The sequence below is a fragment of the Oryctolagus cuniculus genome, chromosome 10 (assembly GCF_051225735.1).
Source record: "Oryctolagus cuniculus isolate XC-2025 breed Fujian yellow rabbit chromosome 10, ASM5122573v1, whole genome shotgun sequence".
Classification (NCBI taxonomy): domain Eukaryota; kingdom Metazoa; phylum Chordata; class Mammalia; order Lagomorpha; family Leporidae; genus Oryctolagus; species Oryctolagus cuniculus.
Genome location: NC_142876.1, coordinates 94,919,031 through 94,945,827, shown reverse-complemented (window position 1 = coordinate 94,945,827; position 26,797 = coordinate 94,919,031). Strand labels below are relative to the sequence as shown.

The window sequence follows — 26,797 nt, the reverse complement described above, 5'->3', positions numbered from 1 at the left end:
ACAGCTTTATTTGCAGAAATCACAGAAGAGTGCTACCCAAACCTGTGAGGCAGAAGTCTAGCATGCTGCTTACCATCACATACAGGACAGCCCCACAACAAAGAATGCTCTTGTTCCAGGTGTCAACAGTGATGACACTGAGAACCCTGAACTACACCAAGGAAACAACAGAGTTGTTGGTAACAGGCAGAGTCTTTCACCAACACTAACAAGCCATGCCAAGAGCACCAGGGTGAGATCTGACAGACTTGGGAGTAGAAGGAGGGCACAGAGTGGGGAGGAAATTTTCAGCCATCATCCTGACCAAATGCTGGCTTTACCTGAATAAGGTCACTGTCCACAGGAAAACAGCAATTCTATGGCACACTAACAATCACTATGCATAAATACTGTTTAAATGGCCTGCACATATTTGGACAGTTTCTTTATCTGCTCAGTTCCTTCAAAGCAGCCATAGATTTTTAAAGCACTAATTTTACAGGCCTGAAAATTGTCAGCAAACACTGGTATTTTGAAAAAAGGAGGAGGAGGAAGTTTGTGTTTTTATTAAGTCAGGAAGTCTTAATTTTTCTGGGGTTTCCATTTCTCAGGTGTGTTTTAAGTTAGACTGCTTCACACACAGTCCCTTTTGAATCCACATGAGTTAATTTTCTAGCTCTTGGAAGACAGGAAGACTTCTGTGATCAGCTGGCAAAATCTACTGTGCTGAGCATCTAGGGATCAAAATCACAGGTCTAACAATTATAAAACAAAAAAACAGAAGTGAGGCCTAACATCGTGTAGCAGCGGGTTAAGCCATCACTTGCAATGCCAGAATCCCATATCAGAGTGCCAGTTCAAGTGCAGCTGCTCTACTTCTGATCCAGCTCTCTGCTAATACACCGGGGAAGGTAGTGGACAATGGTCCAAGTGCTTAGGACTCTGCCACCCACATGGGAGACCCAGATTTAATTCAAGGTTGCTGCCTTTGGCCTGGCCTAGCCCTAGCTGTTATAGCCATCTGGGGAGCGAAGCAGTGAATGGACAATCTCTTTCTCTGCCTCTCCCTCTATGTATATAATTCTGCCTTTCAAATACATACAAATAAATTTTAAAACAATTTAACAAAAAACAGAAATGACAGAAAAATGTGCCATGTTCTGATTTAGAAAAAAATCTCAAAAGCAATATTCAAAAGTAACAAGATTGAATACCCTCAATATAGAACTAAAAAAGCAGAGAGGCTCTTTACTAAATGTCTTGATTCAGAAAACTACTTATCATCTAACTCAGGAGTTAGTACACTTTTTCTTAAATGACCAGGTTGTAAATATTACAGATTTTGTGGGCCAAGAGGCAAAATATAAGTATAGGTGGAGGCACTAGAGGATTTTTTTATAGATATTTATCTAATCATTCCAAATGTAACCATTTCCAAAAGGGAAAAACTATTCTCAGCTGTCCTAGGCCATTAAAAGCAGGCAGCCACATGTGGCCCATAGGCTATAGTTTGCCAACTCTGGACCTAAATGAATGATCTTTATCATTTTCACTCTGACACTACAATCTACCTTTCTCTCTTTTTCCTTCTTTTACAAACTACATACATAAATCTGTTTTTCCTTAAGTGGATTAGGAATTAATTCCTTACATAAGTTACAGCTGCTGTAACCACAGCCACTCCTAGGGATCACCCAGCAGCAGTTAACATTGCCTTACTGAACACTCTATCCCAACACTTCAGAGAACCTTCAATCTATTTGCCAGGCTACACAAAAAATAAAATCACCCCTTTCACATCCAAGCCAGAGTGGATAAGAAAGTAGATTTTAATTTACCAAATTTCATCCAATTAGAAAAAGCAACGAAATGTGGGCCTGTTAACAGTTACAAACACAACTGTTAAAGATTTATTTATTTATTTATTTATTTGAAAGTCAGTGACAGAGAAAGTAGGTGAGACAGAGAGAGGGAGTGATAGGGAAAGAACTTCCACCCGTGGGCTCAATTGCCAGATGCCCACAACAGCCAGGTCTGGGTCAGGCAAAAGCCAAGAATTCCATCCAGAATCTCCCATGTGGACGGCGGGGGTCAAAACACTTCACTGACAGGGAGCTGGATCAGAAGCAGAGCAGCCAGGACTTAGATCATGGCTCCCACATGGGACATTGGCATTGCAAGTGGTAACTTAACCCACTGTACCACAATGCCAAGCCCTATAAATATAATTTTAATGTCTCACAGTTGACAGGAAGAAACCCAAAATACCCAACAAAAATTTCATAAAAAGTAAAGTCAGTATGGAGAAACAAGGTATTTTGTTAAGGCAGTGAGGTAACCATAAAGTTAAAAACTGGACAAAAGAGTAACTTTGAACAGATGACATGAGAAAGATCCAACACTAAGGGCCATCCATTTGTCTTTACTTTCTGCTCATAAAAACCCAACTATTCCCTAGGAATTTATGAAGGGCCAAATTATTTCATTTCCATGGACTCAAAATGAATGAAGAAGACACAGCCCTGATGTTGCCTTCTACAAAGCACAGTTTAATCTTTCTACTGCTCTGTACCCTCACAGATTTACAATCTCTGATTCAACAGGCCTTGATAAAATATGGTAAGGGGAAAAAAAATAAGCCCTTTTCCTTTTTTCCCTTTCTTGCAGTTATAAAGAAAAACCCTGCAATAAACATGGGGGTACACATAACTCTTTCATATGCTGATTTCATTTACTTTGGGTAAATTCCTAGGAGTGGGATGGCCGGGTCCTATGGGAGATCTAGATTCAGATTTCTGAGGAATCTCCATACTGTCTTCCACAGTGGCTGCACTAGTTTACATTTCCACCAACAGTGGATGGATTAGAGTACCCTTTTCTCCACACCCTCCCCAGCGTTTGTTGTTTGCTGATTTCTGTATGAAAGCCATTGTAACTGAGGTGAGTTAAAACCTCATTGTGGTTTTGATTTGCATTTCCCTAATGGCTAGTGATCCTGAGTATTTTCTCATGTGTCAGTTGGCCATTTGGATTTCCTCTTTTGAAAAATTCTGTTCAAGTTCTTTGCCCATTTTTTTAAAAGATTTATTTATTTATTTGAAGGTCAGAGTTACATAGAGAAGGAGAGGCAAAAAGAGAGAGGTCTTCCATCTGCTGGTTCACTCCCCAATTGGCCGCAACAGCCAGAGCTGCACCAATCCAAAGCCAGGAGCCAGGAGCTCTTTCCGGGTCCCCCACGCGCATACAGGGGTCCAAGGACTTGGGCCATATTCTACTGCTTTCCCATGCCATAGCAGAGAGCTGGATCAGAAGTAGAGCACCCGGGTCTCAAACCGGCACCCATATGGGATGCTGGCACTGCAGGCAGCGGCTTAACTAGCTATGCCACAGCGTCAGCCCCGCTTTGCCCATTTTTAACTAGACTGTTTTGTCGTTGAGTTTCTTGAGCTCTTTATAAGTTATGGATATTAATCCTTTATCAGTTGCATAGCTTGCAAATATTTTCTCCCATTCTGTCAATTGCCTGAAATTATGGGATATGTACACCATTGAATACTACACAGCAGTAAAAAAAAAAAAATAGATGAAACTGGAAAACATCATGCTTAATGAAATAAGTCAGTCCCAAAAGGACAAATACCATATGTTCTCCCTGATCTATGTTAACTAAGAGAGCACCTAAAAAGTAATCTATAGAAGCAGAATTGACATTTTGAGATGTAATGACTTTGAACAGCCCTTGTTGTTGACAGGTTTTTTTTTTTCCAAACTTTTTGTTGAACTCTTTACTTAGTGTAGGGTTAATCTTACGTGTATAAAGTTAATTGAAAATAGATTATAGTAAAAAAGAAGAATGGGAATAGGAGAGGGATGAGGAAGAAGGGTGGGAATCACTATATTTCTAAATTTTTATTTATGAAATAAATGAAGTTTGTATACCTTAAGTAAAAGGTTTCTAGGTAAAAAAAAAAATGTGTTACTATAGTGAGGAGTGTTGATAGCAGGGAAGGCTATACATCTGCAGGGCATGTCTGTATCTGTATCTCTTGTTCAACCTTTCAGACAGCCTAAAAATGCCCTAAAAATAAAGTCTATTTTTTAAAAAAGAACCCTGGCCAAGATGTCCAAAGACTAGGATTATTGTTTCTGGTCTCCTCTGTATCAGGTTGAAATCCTCCACAACATCAAAGAATGGTTAGGAACAAGGTAACAAGAACCAGCAGGTGCAGATTTGAATCCAGATCCATCGCTCATTGCTCTGAGACCCTGAACCAGTCATGTCACTCTTTTGGGCCAAAGCATCTCAACTGGGAGGCAAGAAACCACTATGTACTTCAGGGCACCCTGTGAGCATTAAATGGCACACTCCCTGGAAAGTGGCGAGCACAGGCTGCTATTACTGAGTGCCCCGGAAATGCCATCTGTCATCACTGCTTGATCTCTCTGAGCCTCGCTGACCCCCACCCAGAGTTGCCAAGAGCATCTGAGGAAATGATTATAATGGAATGTGTTGTATAAACTGAAAAGTCCCCCCCACATCAGAATTGTTAGCTGATGTTCTCACTCGAGAAAGGCAGGACCTCGGCAGGGCTGAGCCTGCCTCTACTTCCCTTTGCACAGCTTGTGAAACACACAAATAGGCCTGCAGCTCAAGTGCTTGCAGTGCTTTATGACCACTGAGGTATGAATTGTGGTGCACTGCATTACCTTATGATGATGATGATAAAAGCTGCCAGCTCCCAAAAGAACAGTTGGTAGAGAGCTGCCACACCTAGGGTGGAGCAAGAAGAGGGCAATGAGCTCAGTCCACACAGCCCCTCTCAGCACAACCTCCTGAGGGGTGCTGCACCCCGAGCCCTCCCACTACATGCTTCCCTACTCAACTCTGCCACTGCCTTCTCAGTAGGTTCTAAAATGCATCCTGGCTAATGGCCCCTAAGGCTCCACCAGTCCCTGTCATTGTAAAAAGCAGACAAATGCACTCATTAAAATCAACATGGGGTAAACCCTGAACTATTTCCAATCAGCATGCTGTGTTCAAACTTTAAACAATGTATGAGAATTTAAAGATAAGGCAAATGATGTTAAATAGAAATGAATTCCCTATGTCATCAGAAGTGCCAGGGTGAACCCTATGAAATCCTACCTTTAAAAAAAAAAGGTTTATTCATTTATTTTAAAGGCAGTGTGGCACAGAGAGAGATCTTCCACCTGCTCATTCACTCTCCAAATGGGTGCAACTCAAGCCAGAAGCCTTGAACTCCATTTGAGTCTCCCATGTGCATGGCAGGAGTCCAAGTACTTAGGTTATCTTCTATTGCTTTCCCAGGTGCATTAGGGAGAGCTGGATAAGAAGTGGAGAAGCCAGGACCTGAACCAATACTTCAGTTGGGATACTGGCATCATACATGGTGGGCTTACCCACTGACTACAACACTGGTCCCTGAAATCAAACTTTTGGATGTGCTATCTATCAGGGTACAGAGAGAGTACTTTTCTGTACAGATGCTTCACTGGCATCCATCCCACATGGAGTGCTTGCTGAAAAGGGAATTCAATGAGAACAAAAGAAATCCATATCCAGCTGGCACCAAAGAAAATTTTACATAATCTCAAAAGATCTATCATACTCAAAATTAAACATTATTTTGAAAAGAGGGATGAAGGAAAAGCATTCAGTTAGAGTAGTTTATTACTAGTAGGAGGAATGAAAAGGCAAGCATAAGAACAATCATGTGAACTGGGAGTAGTGGTCACAAATATTCAGCTATATGTATGTAATTAAAGATAGTGACTGGCCGGCGCCGGCTCACTAGGCAATCCTCCACCTTGCGGCGCCAGCACACCAGGTTCTAGTCCCGGTCCGGGCGCCGGATTCTGTCCCGGTTGCCCCTGTTCCAGGCCAGCTCTCTGCTGTGGCCAGGGAGTGCAGTGGAGGATGGCCCGAGTACTTGGGCCCTGCACCCCATGGGAGACCAGGATAAGCACCTGGTTCCTGCCTTCGGATCAGCGTGGTGCGCCGGCCTTGGCAGCCATTGGAGGGTGAACCAACGGCAAAAGGAAGACCTTTCTCTCTGTCTCTCTCTCTCACTATCCACTCTGCCTGTCAAAAAAAAAAAAAAAAAAAAAAGACAGTGACCAATGGTCAGAAATGCCTTATAAGGGCTAGCGTATTGGTGCAGTGAGTTAAGCCTCTGCTTACCACATGGACATCCATTATCAGAGTTCCAGTTCAAGTTCTGGCTGCTCCTTTTCTGATCCAGCTCTCTGCTATGGCATGGGAAAGCAGTGGAAGATGACCCAAGTACTTGGGTCCCTGCCACCCATGTGGGATACCATGAAAGAGTTCCTGACTCTTGGCTGGCATAGACCTGGCTATTGTGGTCATTTAGGGATTGAACCAGCAGATGGAAGATGGTCTATTTGTCTATCTGTCTGTCTGTCTCTCTCATATATATATATATATGTGTGTGTGTATATATATATTATATATATAATATATATATATATTTCTTCTCTTTATCTTTTCCTCACTCCCTGTTACTCTTCCAAATAAATAACCTCTAAAAAATAAAGAAATGCTTTATGCATTTATGCAGAACTTCCTGATCTTTTCCTTACCTCCCTCTCAACCTTTGTTGGAAAGCTCCACCAGGATTTCATTAAACTCAATGGCCCCAAAGTTCTCAACCAACTTGCTGACATTTCTCATCTGCCCACTGTCCCACAATCCACCCACACTCAGGCCCACATGGGTTATCCCTTCCTCTCCAAAGCTCCCAGCACTCAGTTCTTAAGTTCAAGGTCCTGCGTACAGCTGAAGATGGTCTTTCCCTTCAGTTTTCATAGCCACCACTCAGATCACACTCTGTGCATTGAAACCCAGAGAATCCTAATGTCACAATGCCTTTGGTTTCTTCTCATCCAAGCCATTGTCAACATTCCATCTCTAGTCCTACCATTCATCCTTCAAGCCACTGCTAACATTCCATCTCTTGTCCTACCATTCATCCTTCATGCAGATACTGTATGTCTGTTCACACTGAGTAATCTGAACCCGAAATACGTGCTTGACTATATTTACTTTCTCTTAATAGGAAAAGTTTCAGCTGCTCCAAACATACTATATCCAAAATGTGCTATACCACGTCTGTGGCACGGCTTGGTCATCACTTCTCCAATCCCCACCACTCTCATAAGTGGCAATTTGTCCTGCCTTTGAAGACCGGCTGTGCCATGGATGAAGCCCATCATCAGCTCTTCTGCCTTTAAGCTGCACAGCACTGAATACCACTGAATGCTCCTGGTGCACCACCTCAAGAAGCAGCAGCGAAAAAGATGCAGCACTGAAAGAGAATTACAGACCAATATCCCTGATGAACATAGATGCAAAAATCCTCAATAAAATTCTCGCCAATAGAATGCAACAACACATCAGAAAGATCATCCACCCAGACCAAGTGGGATTTATCCCTGGTATGCAGGGATGGTTTAATGTGCGCAAGACAATCAATGTGATACACCACATTAACAGACTGCAGAAGAAAAACCATATGATTCTCTCAATAGATGCCGAGAAAGCATTTGATAAAATACAACACCCGTTCATGATGAAAACTCTAAGCAAACTGGGTTTGGAAGGAACATTCCTCAATACAATCAAAGCAATCTATGAAAAACCCACAGCCAACATCCTATTGAATGGGGAAAAGTTGGAAGCATATCCACTGAGATCTGGGACCAGACAGGGATGTCCACTCTCACCACTGCTATTCAATATAGTTCTGGAGGTTCTAGCCAGAGCTATTAGGCAAGAAAAAGAAATTAAAGGGATACAAATTGGGAAGGAAGAACTCAAGCTATCCCTCTTTGCAGATGACATGATTCTTTATTTAGGGGACCCAAAGAACTCTACCAAGAGACTATTGGAACTCATAGAAGAGTTTGGCAAAGTAGCAGGGTATAAAATCAATGCACAAAAATCAACAGCCTTTGTATACACAGACAATGCCATGGCTGAGGAAGAACTTCTAAGATCAATCCCATTCACAATAGCTACAAAAACAATCAAATACCTTGGAATAAACTTAACCAAGGACGTTAAAGATCTCTACGATGAAAATTACAAAACCTTAAAGAAAGAAATAGAAGAGGATACCAAGAAATGGAAAAATCTTCCATGCTCATGGATTGGAAGAATCAATATCATCAAAATGTCCATTCTCCCAAAAGCAATTTATAGATTCAATGCAATACCAATCAAGATACCGAAGACCTTCTTCTCAGATCTGGAAAAATTGGTGCTGAAATTTATATGGAGGCACAAGAGACCTCGAATAGCTAAAGCAATCTTGTACAACAAAAACAAAGCCGGAGGCATCACAATACCAGATTTCAGGACATACTACAGGGCAGTTGTAATCAAAAAGGCATGGTACTGGTACAGAAACAGATGGATAGACCAATGGAACAGAATTGAAATACCAGAAATCAACCCAAACATCTACAGCCAACTTATATTTGATCAAGGATCTAAAACTAATTCCTTGAGCAAGGACAGTCTATTCAATAAATGGTGCTGGGAAAATTGGATTTCCACGTGCAGAATCATGAAGCAAGACCCCTACCTTACACCTTACACAAAAATCCACTCAACATGGATTAAAGACCTAAATCTACGACCTGACACCATCAAGTTACTAGAGAACATTGGAGAAACCCTTCAAGATATTGGCACAGGCAAAGAGTTTCTGGAAAAGACCCGGGAGGCACAGGCAAAGCCAAAATTAACTATTGGGATTGCATCAAATTGAGAAGTTTCTGTACTGCAAAAGAAACAGTCAGGAGAGTGAAGAGACAACTGTCAGAATGGGAAAAAATATTTGCAAACTATGCAACAGATAAAGGGTTAATAACCAGAATCTACAAAGAGATCAAGAAACTCCACAAAAACAAAACCAACAACCCAATTAAGAGATGGGCCAAGGACCTCAATAGACATTTTTCAAAAGAGGAAATCCAAATGGCCAACAGGCACATGAAAAAATGTTCAAGGTCATTAGCAATCAGAGAAATGCAAATCAAAACCACAATGAGGTTCCACCTCACCCCGGTTAGAATGGCTCACATTCAGAAATCTACCAACAACAGATGCTGGCGAGGATGTGGGGAAAAAGGGACACTAACCCACTGTTGGTGGGAATGCAAACTGGTCAAGCCACTATGGAAGTCAGTCTGGAGATTCCTCAGAAACCTGAAGATAACCCTACCGTTCGACCCAGCCATCCCACTCCTTGGAATTTACCCAAAGGAATTTAAATTGGCAAACAAAAAAGCGGTCTGCAGCCTAATGTTTATTGCAGCTCAATTCACAATAGCTAAGACCTGGAACCAACCTAAATGCCCATCAACGGTAGACTGGATAAAGAAATTATGGGATATGTACTCTTTAGAATACTATACCGCAGTAAGAAACAACGAAATCCAGTCATTTGCAACAAAATGGAGGAATCTGGAACACATCATGCTGAGTGAAATAAGCCAGTCCCAAAGGGACAAATACCATATGTTCTCCCTGATCGGTGACAACTGACTGAACACCAAAAAGGAAACCTGTTGAAGTGGAATGGACACTATGGGAAACGGTGACTTGATCAGCATAGCCCTGACTGTTAATGAACAACTTAATACATTATCCCTCTTAGTAGTTTTTTTGTCTGTTCTACTTAATATGACTGGTTTAATTCTATAATTAATACACAGTTATTCTTAAGTGTTGAAATTTAACTGAAATGTGATCCCTGTTAAACATAAGAGTAGGAATAAGAGAGGGAAGAGATATATAATTTGGGACATGCTCAAGCTGACTTGCCCCAAATGGTAGAGTTAGAAACATACCAGGGGACTCCAATTTAATCCCATCAAGGTGGCATGTACCAATGCCATCTCACTAGTCCAAGTGATCAATTTCAGTTCGCAATTGATCATAATGAAAGGACTAAGAGTCAAAGGGAGCACATAAGCAAGTCTAGTACCTGCTAACACTAACCGATGGAATAAATAAAGGGGAGAGTGATCCAACATGGGAAGTGAGATACTCAGCAGACTCATAGAATGGCAGATGTCCTAAATAGCACTCTGGCCTCAGAATCAGCCCTAAAGGCACTCGGATCTGGCTGAAAAGCCCATGAGAGTATTTCAGGCATGGAAAGCCAAGACACTCTGGCAAAAGATCTCTGCGAGTGAGATCCCAGTGGAAAGAACAGGTCTTCAAAGAAGGAGGTACCTTTCTCTGAAGGGAGGAAAGAACCTCCACTTTGACTATGACCTTGTCTAAACAAGATAAGAGTCGGAGAACTCAGAGGGCTTCCATAGCCTTGGAAACTCATGACTGGAGCATAGGGAGATTACTGATGCCATAGACAGGAGTGTCAATTGGTAAAGTCAACAACAGGAGTCACTGTGCACTTACTCCTCATGTAGGATCTCTGTCCTTAGTGTGCTGTGCATTGAGATTTAATGCTATAACGAGTACTCAAATAATATATTTCACTTTGTGTTTCTATGGGGGTGCAAACTGTTGAAATCTTTACTTAATGCATACTAAACTGATCCTCTGTAAAAAAAAAAAAAAAAAAAAAAAAAAGAAAGAAAAGAAAAGAAACTATCAACTCCCAACTTGACTCTCACTGGGATTAAACATGACAATAGGTCTGATCTGATTTCATCATCATTAAAAAAAAATCATCTATTATTTTTCACTTTATGTTTCTGTGTGGGAGCAAACTGTTGAAATCCTTACTTAATGTATACTAAGCTGATCTTCTGTATATTAAGATAATCAAAAATGAATCTTGATGTGAATGGAAGGGGAGAGGGAGTGGGAAAGGGGAGGGTTGTGGGTGGGAGGGACGGTATGGGGGGGAAGCCATAGTAATCCATTATTCGTACTTTGGAAACGTATATTCATTAAATAAAAGTTAAAAAAAAAAAAAAAAAAAAAGAAGCAGCAGCACAGAGCAGTGACAAGTACAGACTGCATGGCCAGGCTGCCAGAGTTCCAATGCTGGCTCCAGCACTTGCTCTGGACTGGGGACAATTATTTACCTCTTTCTCCCTTGATTTCCTCATCTGTGTAATGATGATGATGGTTACAACATTTACAATATCACTTTCTCTACTGGCCCACCTGCATCTCTGAACAAGACCACACAATTGCCACAAATGATCCCACAGCATCCAACATATGGATGTTTAAATGTATGTCCAGTGAATTTCAATACACTTTGAGATAAATGAAAGGGACTTCCAGATAAAGTTACCCTCAAAGCTCCTGTTCTATTCCAAACACAAAATGATAGAGAAAACATAAAGAACATGGGGTTTTTATAATCATAATAAGCTTTTCCAATACTGACCAAAAAAAAAAAAAAACCCACAGGGTGACTCTGTAGATATTTTAACCATCTTTTTCTCTCATGAAAATACTTATCAAGCATCTACAGGAAATATGTGGGACCTGGGAGATAGACATTTGGCAAAGCAGACACTGCTTAGGATGTCTGCATCTGACATGCCTCTGCTTCCAATCCCAGCTTCCTTCTAATGCACACCCTGGGAGGTAGCAGACGATGACTCAGGCATTTGGGTCTCTGCCACCCACATGAAAACCTGGTTTGAGTTCTGAGCTCTTGGCATCAGCCTGGCCCAGCTTTTGATGTTGTGGGCATTTAGGGAGTGAACCAGCAGATGGACAATCTCTGTCCGTCTGTCTGTCTCTCTTTTTTCCTCTCTCTCTACCTTCCTAATAAAGTACAAATCAAAATAAAGTTGCATATGTTGGTTGAATTGTTTATGTAGTTATTTATTTGAAAGGCAGAGAGAGAGAGAGAATCTTCCAGCCTCCGGTTCACTCCCCAAATGGTGGCAACATCCAGTTCTTGGCCAGGCCAAAACCAGGAGCCATAAACTCCATCTAAGTCCCCCTGTGGGTGGCAGGGACCAAAAAATGCTTGGGCCCTCTTTCATTGTTTTCCCAGGTGCATTAGCAGGAAGCTGGAATGGAGTAGGGCAACCAGAACTCAAACTAGCACTCAATATGGAATGCCAGTGTCACAAACAGCAGCTTAACCTGCTGTATCACAAAGCTTGCCCCTACTGATTGAATTTTTACAATATTTGAGACATAGGTGTAATGATAAAATATACTGATCAAGTAAGAAACTCACTATATTAAAATAGGGAGCAATTTTTCAGTTCTTTAATATGTATAGGAAGCAACCCTCAAAATCTGGTGTATAAAATGGTGTGTTTGTGTACTTATGAATATTTTCTGTGATAAACTTTAGTGGTAGAAATAGAATGTGGTGAATCTGTAAAGTCGGAATTAGAAAGGTCTGCATCAGCAAAACCACGGCATAGTCAGCAGAACTTCAGGCAAGCATGTGGCAGAAAGGGCAAGGAGATATGGTTTTGAGAGAGAGGGATAGCAGTGGTATTTAGAAGTGTGGTCAGAGATTATATTGGGGAGGTTTGAGCCAACGGAAAAGGGTCTAAAAGCTCCAGAACTTCTAGGTCATCACGTTTGCCTTGGTAGATCTCCCAAGTGCCTTGGGACAATAAAGCAAAGGCCAGGAATTCATGTTACCTCATTCTTTTCTGTCCACACACTGCACACAGGAAGGCTCAGGTCTCAGCTCCCTAGGATTTTGCTTGGGCTTGGTGATCAGCAGCTGTGGCCTCCAGTGACTTGACTGCTCTTCAAACCCTTCTACCAAAGAAAGGTAAGCTCTCAAAGGCATCAGACTAGGTGATCAATAATCATAGTTGGAGATCATGCCTCCCTTCCCTTCAAGCATCTCTCATGCTGTAAATTCAAGGACCCCTGACTCTCTTTCAAGAATCAATCAAGAAAATATTAAGCAGCTTAAGCACAAGAGCATCCTGGTAAAGAAATACAACTTTTCTTTAATAAGGTCAGTAGTTTTTGAGATATTTGATCACTAAAGCCTTTACATGGAACAGTATATTCTCTGCAGAAAAGGCTAGAGAACAGGGCAAACTACTACATCAAACACTGTTTTATCAAATCAACTTGCAGACAAATACAACAGATGTACCAGTGAGTACTGCTGAGTTGCAACCAACCATCTGGCTCACACTGGCAGCCAGTGGTAATTCCTGGGCAATGGTTTGGGTCTTCCAAATAAGTTGACATCACAACTTTTTGTTATTGTTGTTTCCTTCCAAACAAAGAAGTGGTTTCATCCTCAGCCTGCTTCAGACTGCTAAAGGATAACGATACACTAAAGCAATCAACCCAAGGCACGCCATCTGCAACTCCGCTAACTTCAATCCCCTGAAGCAATAGGCCAAGCAAGAGCAGGAGATGGGGTTTATATGAGGTCCAGCACTTCTGCCTGGGAATGAATCATTAAACCACTAGCGTTCCAGTCCCCAACCTTACACCATCTAGTCCCCACCTAGTTGAACCATACGTAATGAAAAAGAAATCAGGAACACACTGAATGGAAAACCTCAAGTACATTTTAAATCCTGTTTTGGATTTGGATTCATTTAAATTCACAGAGGTCAAGCAACTTCTTTATTTAAGCTGAGTTATTCTGACTGGTTTAATAAGAAAAACGGTTGGACCTATTTTTCTACTAAAAAACTTTTTAAATGACTGAACAGAAGTACATCCTAAAACCGAGTACAAAATAAGAAAACAGCTTACAATAAATTTTGCCTTACAGAACAAGTATGAAGGAAAGTACCCAGTTTTTCTGGGCAATGGGAAACACCTATTTGTATATTACTAAATAGTTTTCAGGTCACAAAGTAAAGGCAAAATGTTTATTTTCTAGCATAGCATTTTTCTAAAATGTCTTACAAAGAACACCAATGCAATCACAGAAAGGCAAGTCAAATAGGTTTGAAGAGCTCTGTCTCCCTCAGCCTCCTTCAAGGAAAGGAAGGATGTGTATTTGCACATTAAAGGGTCTAGCATGTCCTGAAGCAAACTACGCGGAACTCAAGATTTCCTCAAGTATACTGGCCCCTGCATCCCTTTCCTTCTTATAACATATCAATGTCCAACAAAAAGGCTATTCTTCCCAGCACCCTGGGAAATATTCTTCTAAGAAAGGGATATAATGAAATGATTTAAGAGCCAAGGCTCTAGAATCAGACTGATTCAAACACTACTGTCACCAGTTGTCAGCTATATAACAATGGGCAGGCATCTTAATGTCACTTGTCACTCCATTCTTCCAGTTAAAATGGGCAAGATAATATCACCTACCTCCAGGGCCCTGAGCCTCTGCATCCGACCAGAACAGTCTTCTCAGATCTTCTGATTCCTTTGTGGCACTCAAGTCTCAGTTCATGCCATCATTCCCTCCCAAGACACCTTCACTGACCACCCAACAGGAAACTGGCCCCATCCTGGTCACTAGCCCTGCTGCTGCTGCTTTTCTTCATGACACTTCTCTATGTAACTATAAAATCGCTATGTACTTCTCCGCAACAGAATGTAAGCACCATGAAGTCAAATCATTACTATGACCCAAAACAGATTTGCAATGAGTAGTTATCCAACAAATGAAAGAATTAAAGAATGAATGAGGTGGTTATGAACTGAGGTAAAGAGCTCTTCATAGTGCCAGACACATAAGCATCCATATAGATGCTGCTTAAAAAATTTTTAATGAACCATCAGTGGTTAATGCATTTATATTGTTTCCAATACTTAACTTTCTGACTCCACAATGCTTCTTTTTGCTGTATTGTGTTTAAACATCTCATGACATTTATTCAGAAGTATGCTGGTAACAGCTTTTTGGGAATCAAGGAAGGTAAAGGGAAGACAGACCCTGAAAGAAGCATTTGTCATTCCCCATGGTGTTAAGTATTCCAATCCTGACCAATTTCAAGTTATTGATGGTTTAATAGATGGCTCACAAGATGCCTGAAAATTCCATGAGTGGCTCTCACAAGCCAATACAACCCTTCCCTGGGGAAGGGTCGTTTCAGGCCAGAAAGTAAGTCCTGGTTACCAAGTTTAACTTTGAAATGGATTTTTATAGAAATGCATTGTCCATATTCTCCCTTTTAATGAGCCAGGTAAGGGCTATCCACTGACTTCAGTTTAATGCTCCAGGAAACCAGCTGGATGTGTTGAGGTGTGTTTTCTGTATCACTCTCTGTGAGCTAAACTGATCCTAAACATAATCTAGTTCCAGACCAGACCATTAAAAGAAATAACAAATCTCAGAAAACACAACTGATACATTTAAATGAAGGCAGACATACAAGAGAATCAAGACACCATTTGTCTTACCAAGATGCAGAATCCAAATGCACAGCAAGAATGGTCCCACTGTGACCAAAAGATCCCAATGTAGAGTGAGGAAAGGTGCTACAGGTGGAGGTTTCTCTGGTATCACAGCTTTGCTATATTGGCAACACCATCCCTTGGCATCCAGAATAAAGCAGTAGCTGTGTCCATCTACAGTGAGCCTCTACCAATCAAAATTTGGAGAGTATACAGGGAAATTTTCAACAACCACAGTCTACATGCAAGTACTAACAGGGTAGTGGTTAGTGTTTATCTTCTATAAACGAGGTAGGAGATCTATGGGGAAAAACAGGGAGAAGATTAATTTCTGTTCTACTGTACTAGTTTTCTGTTGTCATGTAACAAATTATTCCCAAAATTTCACACTGTGAAACAACATATATTTATTATCTCACAGTGTCTGTGGGTCAGGTAGCCATGTATGGTTTAGCTGGGTTGTCTGATTCATGATCTCATAAAAAGCTGCAATTAAGGTGTCAACCCAGGGCCTTTCATTTTATCCAAAGGCTCAACTGGGGAAGGATCCACTTACAGGCTCACAAGTAGGTGTCACCAGTTTTCAGTTCTTTGCAGCTGCTGGTCTGGGTGCCTCTGTTCCTCACTGGGTGTTAGCTAGTGGATTCCCTCAGTTCTGAACCACTTGAGTCTCTCCATATAAAAGCTTGCTTCACCACAACATGCAGGCTAAGAGGGCAACAGAGCACTACAATGACAGAACTCACAGTCTTATGTAATCCACTCATGGACACGACGTTGACATTCCTTTATCCTATATTCTATTATTTAGAAGTAAGTCTCTAGGATTAGTCAAGACCCAAGGGAAAAGGATCATATAAGGTTGTGAATCCCAAGATTAGAGACCACTGAACACCATCCTACAAGTCTGCCTACTACAACCACCCTCTTGGGACACAAATGGGAAGACCAAGCCCAATCAAACATCTCCTTATGTATCTCCATAGGAAACCAAATCATGGAATTTCCCAAGCATGTTGATAAGGCCTCATGAAAACAAAATGTGAGAGGATAAAAGTAGAAGAAATTAAGCTTGAAGACACAAAAGTCTATTCAAATGTTCTAAGCAAACACTATCTACATCAGAAAAAAGCTCCCAGGAGCACCTGCATTTTAGCTAATCCCAACTTGGAAGCCATGTTTTCTGAAGAACCAAATGAATGACTTAAAAGAGGAGCTTCCCATCTGAATAGATTTGAATGCCAAGAAGTCTAGTTTGCTATGCAATCAAGTAATCTTCTGAAATTTGTATTTATGACTGCAGAATATTTTTTAAGATAGATTTCATGCCATTTTTCTGCTTGCTGTTTTCTGTGAGATCTAGCCTCCCCACAGCAGTTTTGCCACATCCACCACAGCTGCAGAAACTGCTGGAAAACTGTCAAACTTTGATGTTGCCTACATGTTTCCTAAGCTCTACACAACCACTTGGTCTCAGGTATGTGAGTCTCTCAACATTCAAAGTCAGTGGCTTGCCAGAAAGGCTGTCTCTGAAGGACTTCAAGGGATTTAATCCACTAAGGGAAAAACACATATTAAGAAAACCTGGAACATTCTGTCCTAGATAACTGTGTGCAGATGAGGATTATCTTAAAACTACAGGTTCAAAGCTAGTCTGTGCATTTTACTGTCCTTTCTAGAAACACTACCAAATTACTTTCTATTAAAACCACCCCTAATCCCTAATCCAGTTATAAAAATACTTTCGGTTCATTGTGTTGCTTGTGACCCGTATTGTACTGTTAAAGAGATACGTGATGAACACTGAAACTTAAACAGGACTGTACTTAAAAGACTATAAACCAACAGCCCTACCTGAGGAAAAAAGCAATCGCAAAGCACCTTCAAATTCATATGTGGTATACACACTTTGATCCTGAAGACATGCTGAATGGTAACAGAACATACATGTTCTGATCAGAGAACAAATGCAGAATTCCAGGTTAAGAGTCAGAGGCAGACAGGAAGGTTAGAGAGCAAATGGCAAAGGGAATTGTGTTAAGGCTGTAGCTATCTTCCAACCCAGGAAAGTAACTTGATAACACATCTTTAGTTTGTACAATAAGGCTTTGGGAATATAGGGGGGATGTTCTTACCTCTCGCAGATGTATATTCTCTTTCTCCTTTTGATCTAAAATCACTTCCAAGTGGCTGACCTGAGACTCCGCCTCTGCCATCCGCCGCGTCCGCTCATTATCATCCTCCAGGCTTTTGGATGGCAAACCCTTGCTTTGCAGCATCTCAAGAAGCTTTTTTATGGATTCATCTCGGGCATTGAGGGTTTGCTTCTGCGTTTCAATCCTCAGCTCCATCTCCTCTAATGTCTTCCTCAAAAGGAACAGCTCCTTGGCCTGCCTGTCATGCTCAGCTTGCAGCCGCCTGAAGTTCTCCTCCGTCAGCTCAATGGTGAAGTGCTCAGCTCCCCGGTTGCCACTCTCTTGCTGCAGGAGGTGATTGAGGTCTCTCTGGGTTCGCAGCTCATCCTGAAGGGCCTGGATCGTCAACTGCAGGTGCTGCAATGAGAACGAAGGTGCAGGAGAGGGGAAAGAAGAGAACAAAGTGAATGGCAACACCACGCATGATCTTGCTGCTACCACACCATGAAGATGGAATGCTAATCATGAGGTCCCGAGGGCCAGCCGTGAAGTCCTCCACGGTGACTTCAGAAGCATGGGACAGCACATGGAGAGGGGATATTAATTCAGTGATGCTTTCTGAATGTCTTAGGAGAAGAGAAATGTACACATACACAGAAACGGTATATTAGTGTCAATCACAAGGGAAGTTATACATCTACAGAGTTTTCGTTGAGGAAGTGGAAAGGGTTAGAGGGAAACTCTCACAGACACACCTTCTTGATGCCCACAGTGCTCCAGACTCAGTATTCCTTGTTTCCTAAGGAATTCTTTTTTCTAGTATCCATTATTTTCCACGATAAATGCAGGTCCATTTGAAAAATGAAAATAATAGCATCCACTACAAGTAGACACAAACAAGGACTTGATTTTTTAACAAATAAAGCTGTGAACAGGTTTAGTAAACAGGATTACTGCCTCTGCAAGCAAGAGGGAACAAATGCAGACACAGAGAGACACACTCAGACACACGAGGAAGTGAGGCTGTGCAGGGCCAAACAAACAAGCCGCGCAGAGCAGACAAACCTTGGTTCTTCTGGCATCCAGTAACTGAACAGCATGGGAAATGAAAAAAAAAAATGAAGCAAAAAATCAACACAAAGCAAAGTCCAGTGCAAGCAAAGGATATTTAACAGAAAGAACTTAATCAACATAAAGTACTTTCACAGAGGAAAAAAGAAAAAGAAAAAACAATTTCTTATTACAGCAAAGACCCATTAGCTACACAGAATCCGTAGAATTGATGTTTTATAAATGTGGGAGGAAAAAGAAAAACAAAAAAGAAAAACCTAATATGAGATTTATTCTACTTTCGCTTTTCTAAATCTTACTGTCCCAGCAACTCAGGGTCTTAGATGTATTACCAGGGAGGAAAGCATTCTCCTGCTATTTCATCTCAGGTCACCATTTTAATCAAAATCACAGCAAAAGCATCAGAGAAACCAACCAGTCACCACTTGTGAGAACAGAAACCCCTGCATGAAGACCACTGATGGATGCAGCAACATCTACCCAGCAGGACCACCCGCAGCCTGGTCAGAGGAGGTAACCACAAGCCTTGAAGTGTTTTGTCTTCAATGCCAACCAGGTGGCTTCCAAAATTTCAGTGACTCATTCATTCACCAAGAAGATACTCCTGTCTGGAGATAATGCTAAGTCTAAGACTCTAGATAGACATAAAGCCTAGCTCCTGCCCACAGGGAACTCACAAGTTACAAAGTACCAATATGACATCTAAATTATATAAACATTGGAGCACAACATTGTGACATCTTTATGAACTCCTGAAGCTGACACTCACACTCAGAGGTGTTGATATCTTTCTGAGTATGGCCTGCACTCAGAAAAAAAAAACTGGGTGATACATCATATTGACTGTATTATTTAGGGGTATCCATTCCAGTATGCATTGTGTTGAGAAATTCCTGGCACAGAGGAGAACAGAAATGTCCTTTACATGTGTGTGCAACAGCCTTACCAGGTACTAACTTCAGGGTAAGCAACTGCCATATAGTTAATGATAGATTATCAATTATTACTGTAATACAGTATATTCATGAAGTGTAAAATGTAGCAGTTTTAGTACATTTTCACAAAGTTGTATACTCATCAACACAATAAATTTTTCAACAATTTCATCATAGGAGCAAATGTTTAGCCTTACAATCAAGACATTGGTGATCCACATTGGAGTGCCTGGTTCTGTATCTTGACTCCAGTTTCCTGCTAATTCACAACCTGGGAAGCAACAAGTAATGGCTTAAGTACTTGGGTCCCTGTCACCTATATGGGAGATCTGAATCAAGCTCCTGGCTCCTGGATTTAGCTGTTGCAGGCATTTGCAGAGTGAATCAGCAAATGGGAGCTCTTTTCTTTCTCTCTTTCTCCATCCTTCTGAAATAAATTAACTTTAAAAAAAAAAAATGACTGCACACTTTAGCAGTCGCATCCCATCCCTTTCTAACCCCAGAAGCTGCCAACCACTAATTTACTCCCTGTCCATAGGGCAATGTCTATTCTGAACATTTCATAACAACAGAATCATGCACTGAATGGTTTCTTTCATATGGCATGTTTTCAAAGTTTATCCATATAATAGTATGTATTTCATTTATCTTTATAATTGAATATTATCCCATGAAAGGGATCTATCACATCTTCCTTCCTTCCTTCCTTCTTTCTTTCTTTCTTTCTTTCTCTCTCTCTCTCTCTTTCTCTCTCTCTCTCTCTTTCTCTCTTTCTCTCTCTCTTTCTCTCTTTCTCTCTCTCTTTCTCTCTTTCTTTCTTTCTTTCTTTCTTTCTTTCTTTCTTTCTCTCTCTCTCTCTCTCTCTCTCTCTCTCTCTCTCTTGGCAGAGAGAGAGTGAGAACAAGAGAACTTCCACCTACTGGTTCACTCCCCAAATGCATGCCTCAGCAGGAGTAGGCCAGGCCAAAGCCAGGTGCCTGGAACTCCATCTGGGTCTCCTACGTGGGTGACAGGGAAGAAAGCACTTGAGCCATCACCTGCTGCCTCCCAGGGTACACATTAGCAGGAAGCTAAATCTGAAGCAAGTCAGGACTCAAACCCAGGTACTCTGAAATAGGATGCAGAAGTCCCAAGCAGCAGCTTAATCCACTATACTATAACACCCACCCCAACATTTTATGTACCAATTCAGAGGCTGAATTATATACAAATATTCACAGTAACATTATTCATATTAACCAAACAGTGGCAATAACCCACAGGCCAATCACCAATGAATGGAAAAATAAAATGTGATCTATCCATTAAATGAAATATTATTCAACCATGAAAAGCAATGAGGTATTGACCAACTATCATACAACATGGATGAACCTTAAAAATACTAAGCTATATGAAAGAAATAAATCACAAAGTACCACACATTATATGATACAACTGATGGAATGACCAGAATAAGTACATCCATAGAAAAAATAAGTTAGTGATTGCCAAGGGGGTAGGGAGGAAGGTGAGGGAATATGGAACCACAAAAGTATTGGGCTTCTTTGGGAGTAGGTGATGAAAATGTTCTCAAATTAAATGGGGGGTGTTATTTGAACAATTTGGTGAACACACTAAAGCAAATAAATTTTATACTCTAAATGCATAAATTGTGGGGCATGTAAATTATATCTCAAAAAAGTTGTCATTGATAAATATGAAGTAAAACTATAAAGTAACATGAACTTCATCCACCAGTGCCCCATCCCTATACCACCTCAAAACAAAGTCCACGGGAGTATCCACAGCCTTCAATCAGCAATGTGGCTCCTCTCAAGGCTTTTGGGAGTGTGCTTTGGCAACTGACTCAAGTCTTGTAAACACTCTTGATGATGGCAGAATTTTGTCCTTAGAAAGTAGGTTAGATTTCTGAGATGATCCAAGCTTATTTTGAGACAAATGTGATCAATTGGGACAATCAGAATGGAAATTATCATTTCTGAGAATAACCAAAAATAAGACTGCTTTTCTTTATGTGGTTCATAGATTGGCCAGAAGGAAATCCAAAGAAAATCACCAAAGTGCTTTGAGCACAGGCAGTAACACTGGAACTCAGCTCTGTAAAGGAGCTGCCCTTCTGGATGGGTCAGTTGACTGCTGCCCTGATCCTCTGTTCCCATAGCTACAGAATGGAGACCCTCCCAATGCGCACCTCACGGGGTTCCAATCAGGAATAAATGAGAGCATGCATCAGTTGCACTAAGAGTGAAGAGGAGAAATCAGGGAGTAAGAGAAGGAGGAATTTTAGTATAAAGGATAGAAGGAAGATAGGGGAGGAGGAATGGAGGGGAAATTGGTCCACTTAACTAACCGGTATCTCCCCCATACTCATGAAACAGCAAAGTAAGGAGGAGGGAAAGACGGAGGGGGAAGGAGATGAAGAGAGGAGGAAGGGGAGAAGGAGGAGGAAGGCGATGGAGGGAGGAGGAAAGGGAGGGAGGAGGAGGAAAGAAGGATGGAAGGATGGAAGGAAGGAAGGAGAGAAGGAAGGAGAGAGGGAAGGAGGGAAGGAAGGAGGAAAGGAAGGGAGGGAGGAAGGGAGGGAGGAGAGAAGGAAGGAAGGAAGGAAAAAGAAAAGAATTTATGCTCACTATCTCATAGCCAAGTAACCCAATAATAGCAATAGTATGTCATGAAGATTGCAACAGAAATCAAAGCCAGGTGGCTAAAAAGCACAGAGAGTATGACTCAGTCCAAAGGGCTACAACTGAGCTATCTCTTGAAGGACAAAGGAGTCAGTCCCTTGGAGAATGAGGAAAAGAGAAGTGAAAGTGTCAAAGCCCAGAAGCAAAGATAGAGCAGCTCTATTAATGAACACTCACAGCAAAATTTATTTGCACTCACCACACATCATACATGCTTCTAAGCTCTTTTAATCCTCACACTTGCCTTGAAAGATAGCTATTGTTACGATCTCCACTTAATGGATGAGAAAAATAGAGACAGAAATAAGTTAAGTAACCTGCTTTAGGCCACCTAGCTATATAAGTAGCATAGCCAGGTGTTCATCCAAGCAGTGTGATCCCAAAAGTCTCTGCCTGGACCACTATACCACTTGCCTTTGAAATGATGCAAATACTTCAGACAAAAGAATGAAGGGGTGGATAAAGGCAGACAGATGGGCATTCTAACCAGGTCACTGCTTATGCAAAGTGGTTATGATAGATGCCTCCACATTGATTTTTTACTAAAGAGAAATTCCATTTTTCAGGGAGTCACTTTACTAGTCACTACAGGACTTCAGCATGATCAGGTTCAATCTGATCATCAGTCTAAGATCTAGTGCTTCCAATTCTCTTTATGATATTCAAAGTTAAGCAAGAAATTTTGTCCAACAAAGGAATTTTGAGCAAAATGTATGTACCCTGAAGACCATGTTTCTGCTTCAAATCTTTGAGGATGGGGAGGGAATTTGGAGCAATCTGTCTCATATTCATTCTGTCTGTCTCTCTTCCCCTGCCTCCCTTCCTCCTTCTCTCCTATTGTTCTAGTTCTTTTTTTTTTTTAAACTTGACCATGTTCATTTTTAAAAAAATTATCTATTTATTTGAAAGTCAGAGCCACACAAAGAGAAGAGAGGCAGAAAGACAGAGGTCCTCCATCCACTGGCTCACTCCCCAGCTGGCTGCAACAGCCGGAGCTGCACAGATCCAAAGCTAGGAGCCAGGAGCTTCCCACATGAGAAGCAAGGTCCTAAGGACCTGGGCCATCCTCTACCACTTTCCCAGGCTACCGAAGATAGGTGGATCAGAAGTGGAGCAGCCAGAACCTGAACCAGTGCCCACATAGGATGAGGCACTGCAGGCAGCAACCCCATCCTCTATGCGACAGTGCTGGTCCCAAATCATTTCAATTCAACCAAGTTTCAAAAATCACTTACTAGATTTCCATCTCTCATTAGATATTGAACATAATTTCAGTCTTAAAATAAAATAGCAGCAATTTGCAGCATTTAAACTACTAGAAAAATATCTTAGACAATCTAATGGTCAAACTACCAGAAAAAATACCTTACACAGTGTGACTCTAGAAGAAATAGGAAGCCTGAGAGTTCTGCAGCCATTAAATAAATTGAGTTTGTAGCTTAAAACTCTTCTCACAAAGAAAGCCCAGATGCTTTCAATTTATACAAGCTCTTCGAAAGAAGAGGAAACTCTCCCCCAACTCACACTGAGAGCTATGATCATCATGACACCAGAGCGAGACATGAACTGTAGGAAAAAGGCAACTTACAGACCACACTTCACATTTAGACATTGTTCTAGGCAAATGGAATCCAGAAGTATCTCTATAAAAAAAAAGTAGTACATTATGACCAAATTGGGTTTCCTCTAGGAATTAAAGAACAATTCAGCATCAAGTATTAACAGAGGAAATAAGAAAAATTGCACAAATGTGCTCAACATATAAGTCATTCATGTCTTTGAAAAAATCTAAGCAAACTAGTAATCACAAGGAACTTCCTTAACTTTTAGAGTGTACCCACCAAAATTAACAAGAAATATCATTGTTAATGGTAAATGTTAGAAGTACTCCCTTTAGGGGATGGCATCATAGCATAGCAGGTAAAACCACCACCTGAGACACCAGCATCCCATAAGGTCGCCAGTTTGTGTCCCAGCTGCTCCTCTCCTGATCCAACTACCTGCTAATGGCCTGGAAAAGCAGTGGAAGATGGCTCATGTACTTGGGCCCATGCCACCCACATGGGAGACCTGGAAGAAGCTCCTGGCTCCTAGCTTAGGCATGGCCCAGCCCTGGTCATTGAGGCCACCTGGGGAATGAACCAGCAGATGGAAAAGCTCTCTTCCCTCTTCCTCCCCTCCCCCTCCTCCTCCTTCCCCTCTCCCTCTCCCTCTCCCCCTCTCCATCATGGAAGACCTCTCTCTCTCTGTCTCTACCTCTCTCTGTAACTCTGTCTTTCAAATAAATAAAAATAAAGCTTTAAAAAAAAAAAACAGAGAAATGCACAAAAGAAATAAACAGGTATTTCATAAAGCAGAAAATATAATCACCCAGAGTTTATAGAAAGATGTCCAACCCTATCAGTAACCAGAAAAATGCACGTGAAAACCACAGTGAGAAATCATTTTATAATCCAATGTCTTGGCCAGTTACACAAACATAATAATTATTATAATAATAACAGCAACAGCAACAACAGTAAATCCGACAATAGTAAGTGCTGACAAGGAAACAAATCAACAAGAATTCCTAATACAGCAGCTGTTAAGGTAAACTGGTACAACCACTTAGGAAAAGTAATTTGGCAAGAACTAAACATGCAGAGACTCATGCAGAATTTCAGCCTCAGGTACATTCCACAGGCCGGCTAACTACTGCCTGTGAGCCAAATGTAGCCTGTTGCCTGTATGTGTAAACAAAGTGTTACTGGAACACAGCAATATCCATTCATTTGTGTATTGTCTACAATTACTTTTGCACTACAGTTGCAGAGTTAAGTAGAACAATAGGCACCATATGATCCACAAACTCTAAAATATTTACTATCTTGCAATTCAAAGAAAAGGTACACCTAACGAAGTAATTACACAAGAACACAATAGACACAAGAACATTCTATGCAGTACTATTACTAGTGGCAAAAACTGCAAACAAGTCATGATAAGAAAAACAAATAAATAGTAGCATATGAACGTAATAGAAGATTATTACAGTATGCAGAAGAAAAATGACAACTGCATGCAAGAGCAGTTCATCATAAAAAAACTGAACCTAAGATATAAAAAGATAATCTATATAACACCATTCCACTGAGATAAGGCTCAAGGGTATGACTGTTTTAAGACAGGAGAAGAGGCCGGCGCTGCGGCTCACTAGCCTAATCCTCCACCTTGCGGTGCTGGCACACCGGGTTTTAGTCCTGGTCAGGGTGCCGGATTCTGTCCCGGTTGCCCCTGTTCCAGGCCAGCTCTCTGCTGTGGCCAGGGAGTGCAGTGGAGGATGGCCCGAGTACTTGGGCCCTGCACCCCATGGGAGACCAGGATAAGTACCTGGCTCCTGGCTTCAGATCAGCGTGGTGCGCCAGCCGCAGCGCGCCGGCCGCAGCAGCCATTGGAGGGTGAACCAACGGCAAAGGAAGACCTTTCTCTGTCTTTCTCTCACTGTCCACTCTGCCTGTCAAAAAAAAAAAAAAAAAAAAAAAGACAGGAGAAAAACAGGAACCAAGATGAACACAGGTATAACATTAACAGGATTGGAAATGATCTCACCTTGGGGAGGGGAGGGTTGCTTTCTTGGGTGTTCACTTTAGTGTTATACTTCATAATTTACATACATGTTCTTTGTACCTTTCCAACAGCATATATAAATCTCCTTAGATGGAGATTCTCTGGAAGGAACACTTGTATTGTATATAATGACCCAGACTCTGGAGCCAGCCTGTCTGGTCCCAATCCCATCCCTGTCACTTTCCAGCTATGTGATATTGATCAAAGTTCTTACTCTCTTGAGTCAGAGTCCTCATCTATAAAGCTGGGATGAGTGACCTATCTTACACCACTGAGTACATATAAAATGATCCTTCAGTGGCAAGCATGGTTTCAGAATATGCTAGGTATTACTCCCATGTGTCAACAGGCTGCCTCTACAGCCATTTCTTGCACCCCATATGGCTAAGTCAGAAGCCAGAGCCAGTGCGCACTCACACACACTGGCTTATCACAGGATCCAGATGTGAATTTAGCCTACAAAACACAGGAATATGGGATGCGGTCTCATGGCCATGATATTTACCTAGGAAATCTGCACACAGCTCCTGAAGGAAATTCACAAAGAACTAGAAACCAGCAGCACCTGAAGTCTCCAGCTTTCAGGTCAGATGGAAACTTTTATCTATTTTTGGTCTTTCCACATAGAGAAGCAACTCCAATCCTTGCCTCTTTTCTCAATCTGTCTTTCCAAGCAGTGCACAAGTCTAGTGTAGGAGGGAAAGCACGGGTTTTGAGGCAAATTGACTCTCAGATACTGTGGCTCAGTGATTGAACTTCCCCAAACCACAGCATGGTCATCCATAAAATGAAGATAAAGGTGTAGACCAGACCTCACAGGGTTAGTCAAAGAATTCAGTGAGATGCTATGTTTTCCTCCAGATAGACCCTCCATAAAAGCAAGTCCCCAGCTTCAAATACTGGTGATATTGGGGCCAAAATGCAAAGACCTGGTGTCTTCTTTAACCACTAAGGATACTGAGACATTGATACTGATCATGGCTTTTATCAGATGGCTTTTCAATTGTATTTCCCAAAGTAGATTCCTGGGAAAGCATTCTGCAGGATGTT

The 26,797-nt window shown here is 41.4% G+C and overlaps 1 protein-coding gene across 21 annotated transcripts in view; it reads right to left on the bottom strand.

Annotated features, from left to right (window-relative positions):
* ERC2 (ELKS/RAB6-interacting/CAST family member 2) overlaps positions 1–26,797 on the bottom strand; it is a 1,012,357-nt gene that overhangs the window by 804,279 nt on the left and 181,281 nt on the right. For 12 of the 21 annotated variants that reach the window (XR_016214779.1, XM_051852281.3, XM_089306079.1 and 9 more), the window contains 2 exons: positions 18,514–18,537; positions 17,449–17,865 (listed from right to left, as the gene is read on the bottom strand). Coding sequence is in view for 20 of the 21 variants with exons in the window: in XM_051852281.3 (XP_051708241.1) it covers positions 17,449–17,865; positions 18,514–18,537 (441 nt within the window). In the remaining variant the exon portion in view is untranslated. The remainder of the gene's footprint in view (positions 1–17,448; positions 17,866–18,513; positions 18,538–26,797) is intronic. The other 9 variants (XM_089306080.1, XM_089306081.1, XM_089306082.1 and 6 more) reach the window with 1 other exon arrangement.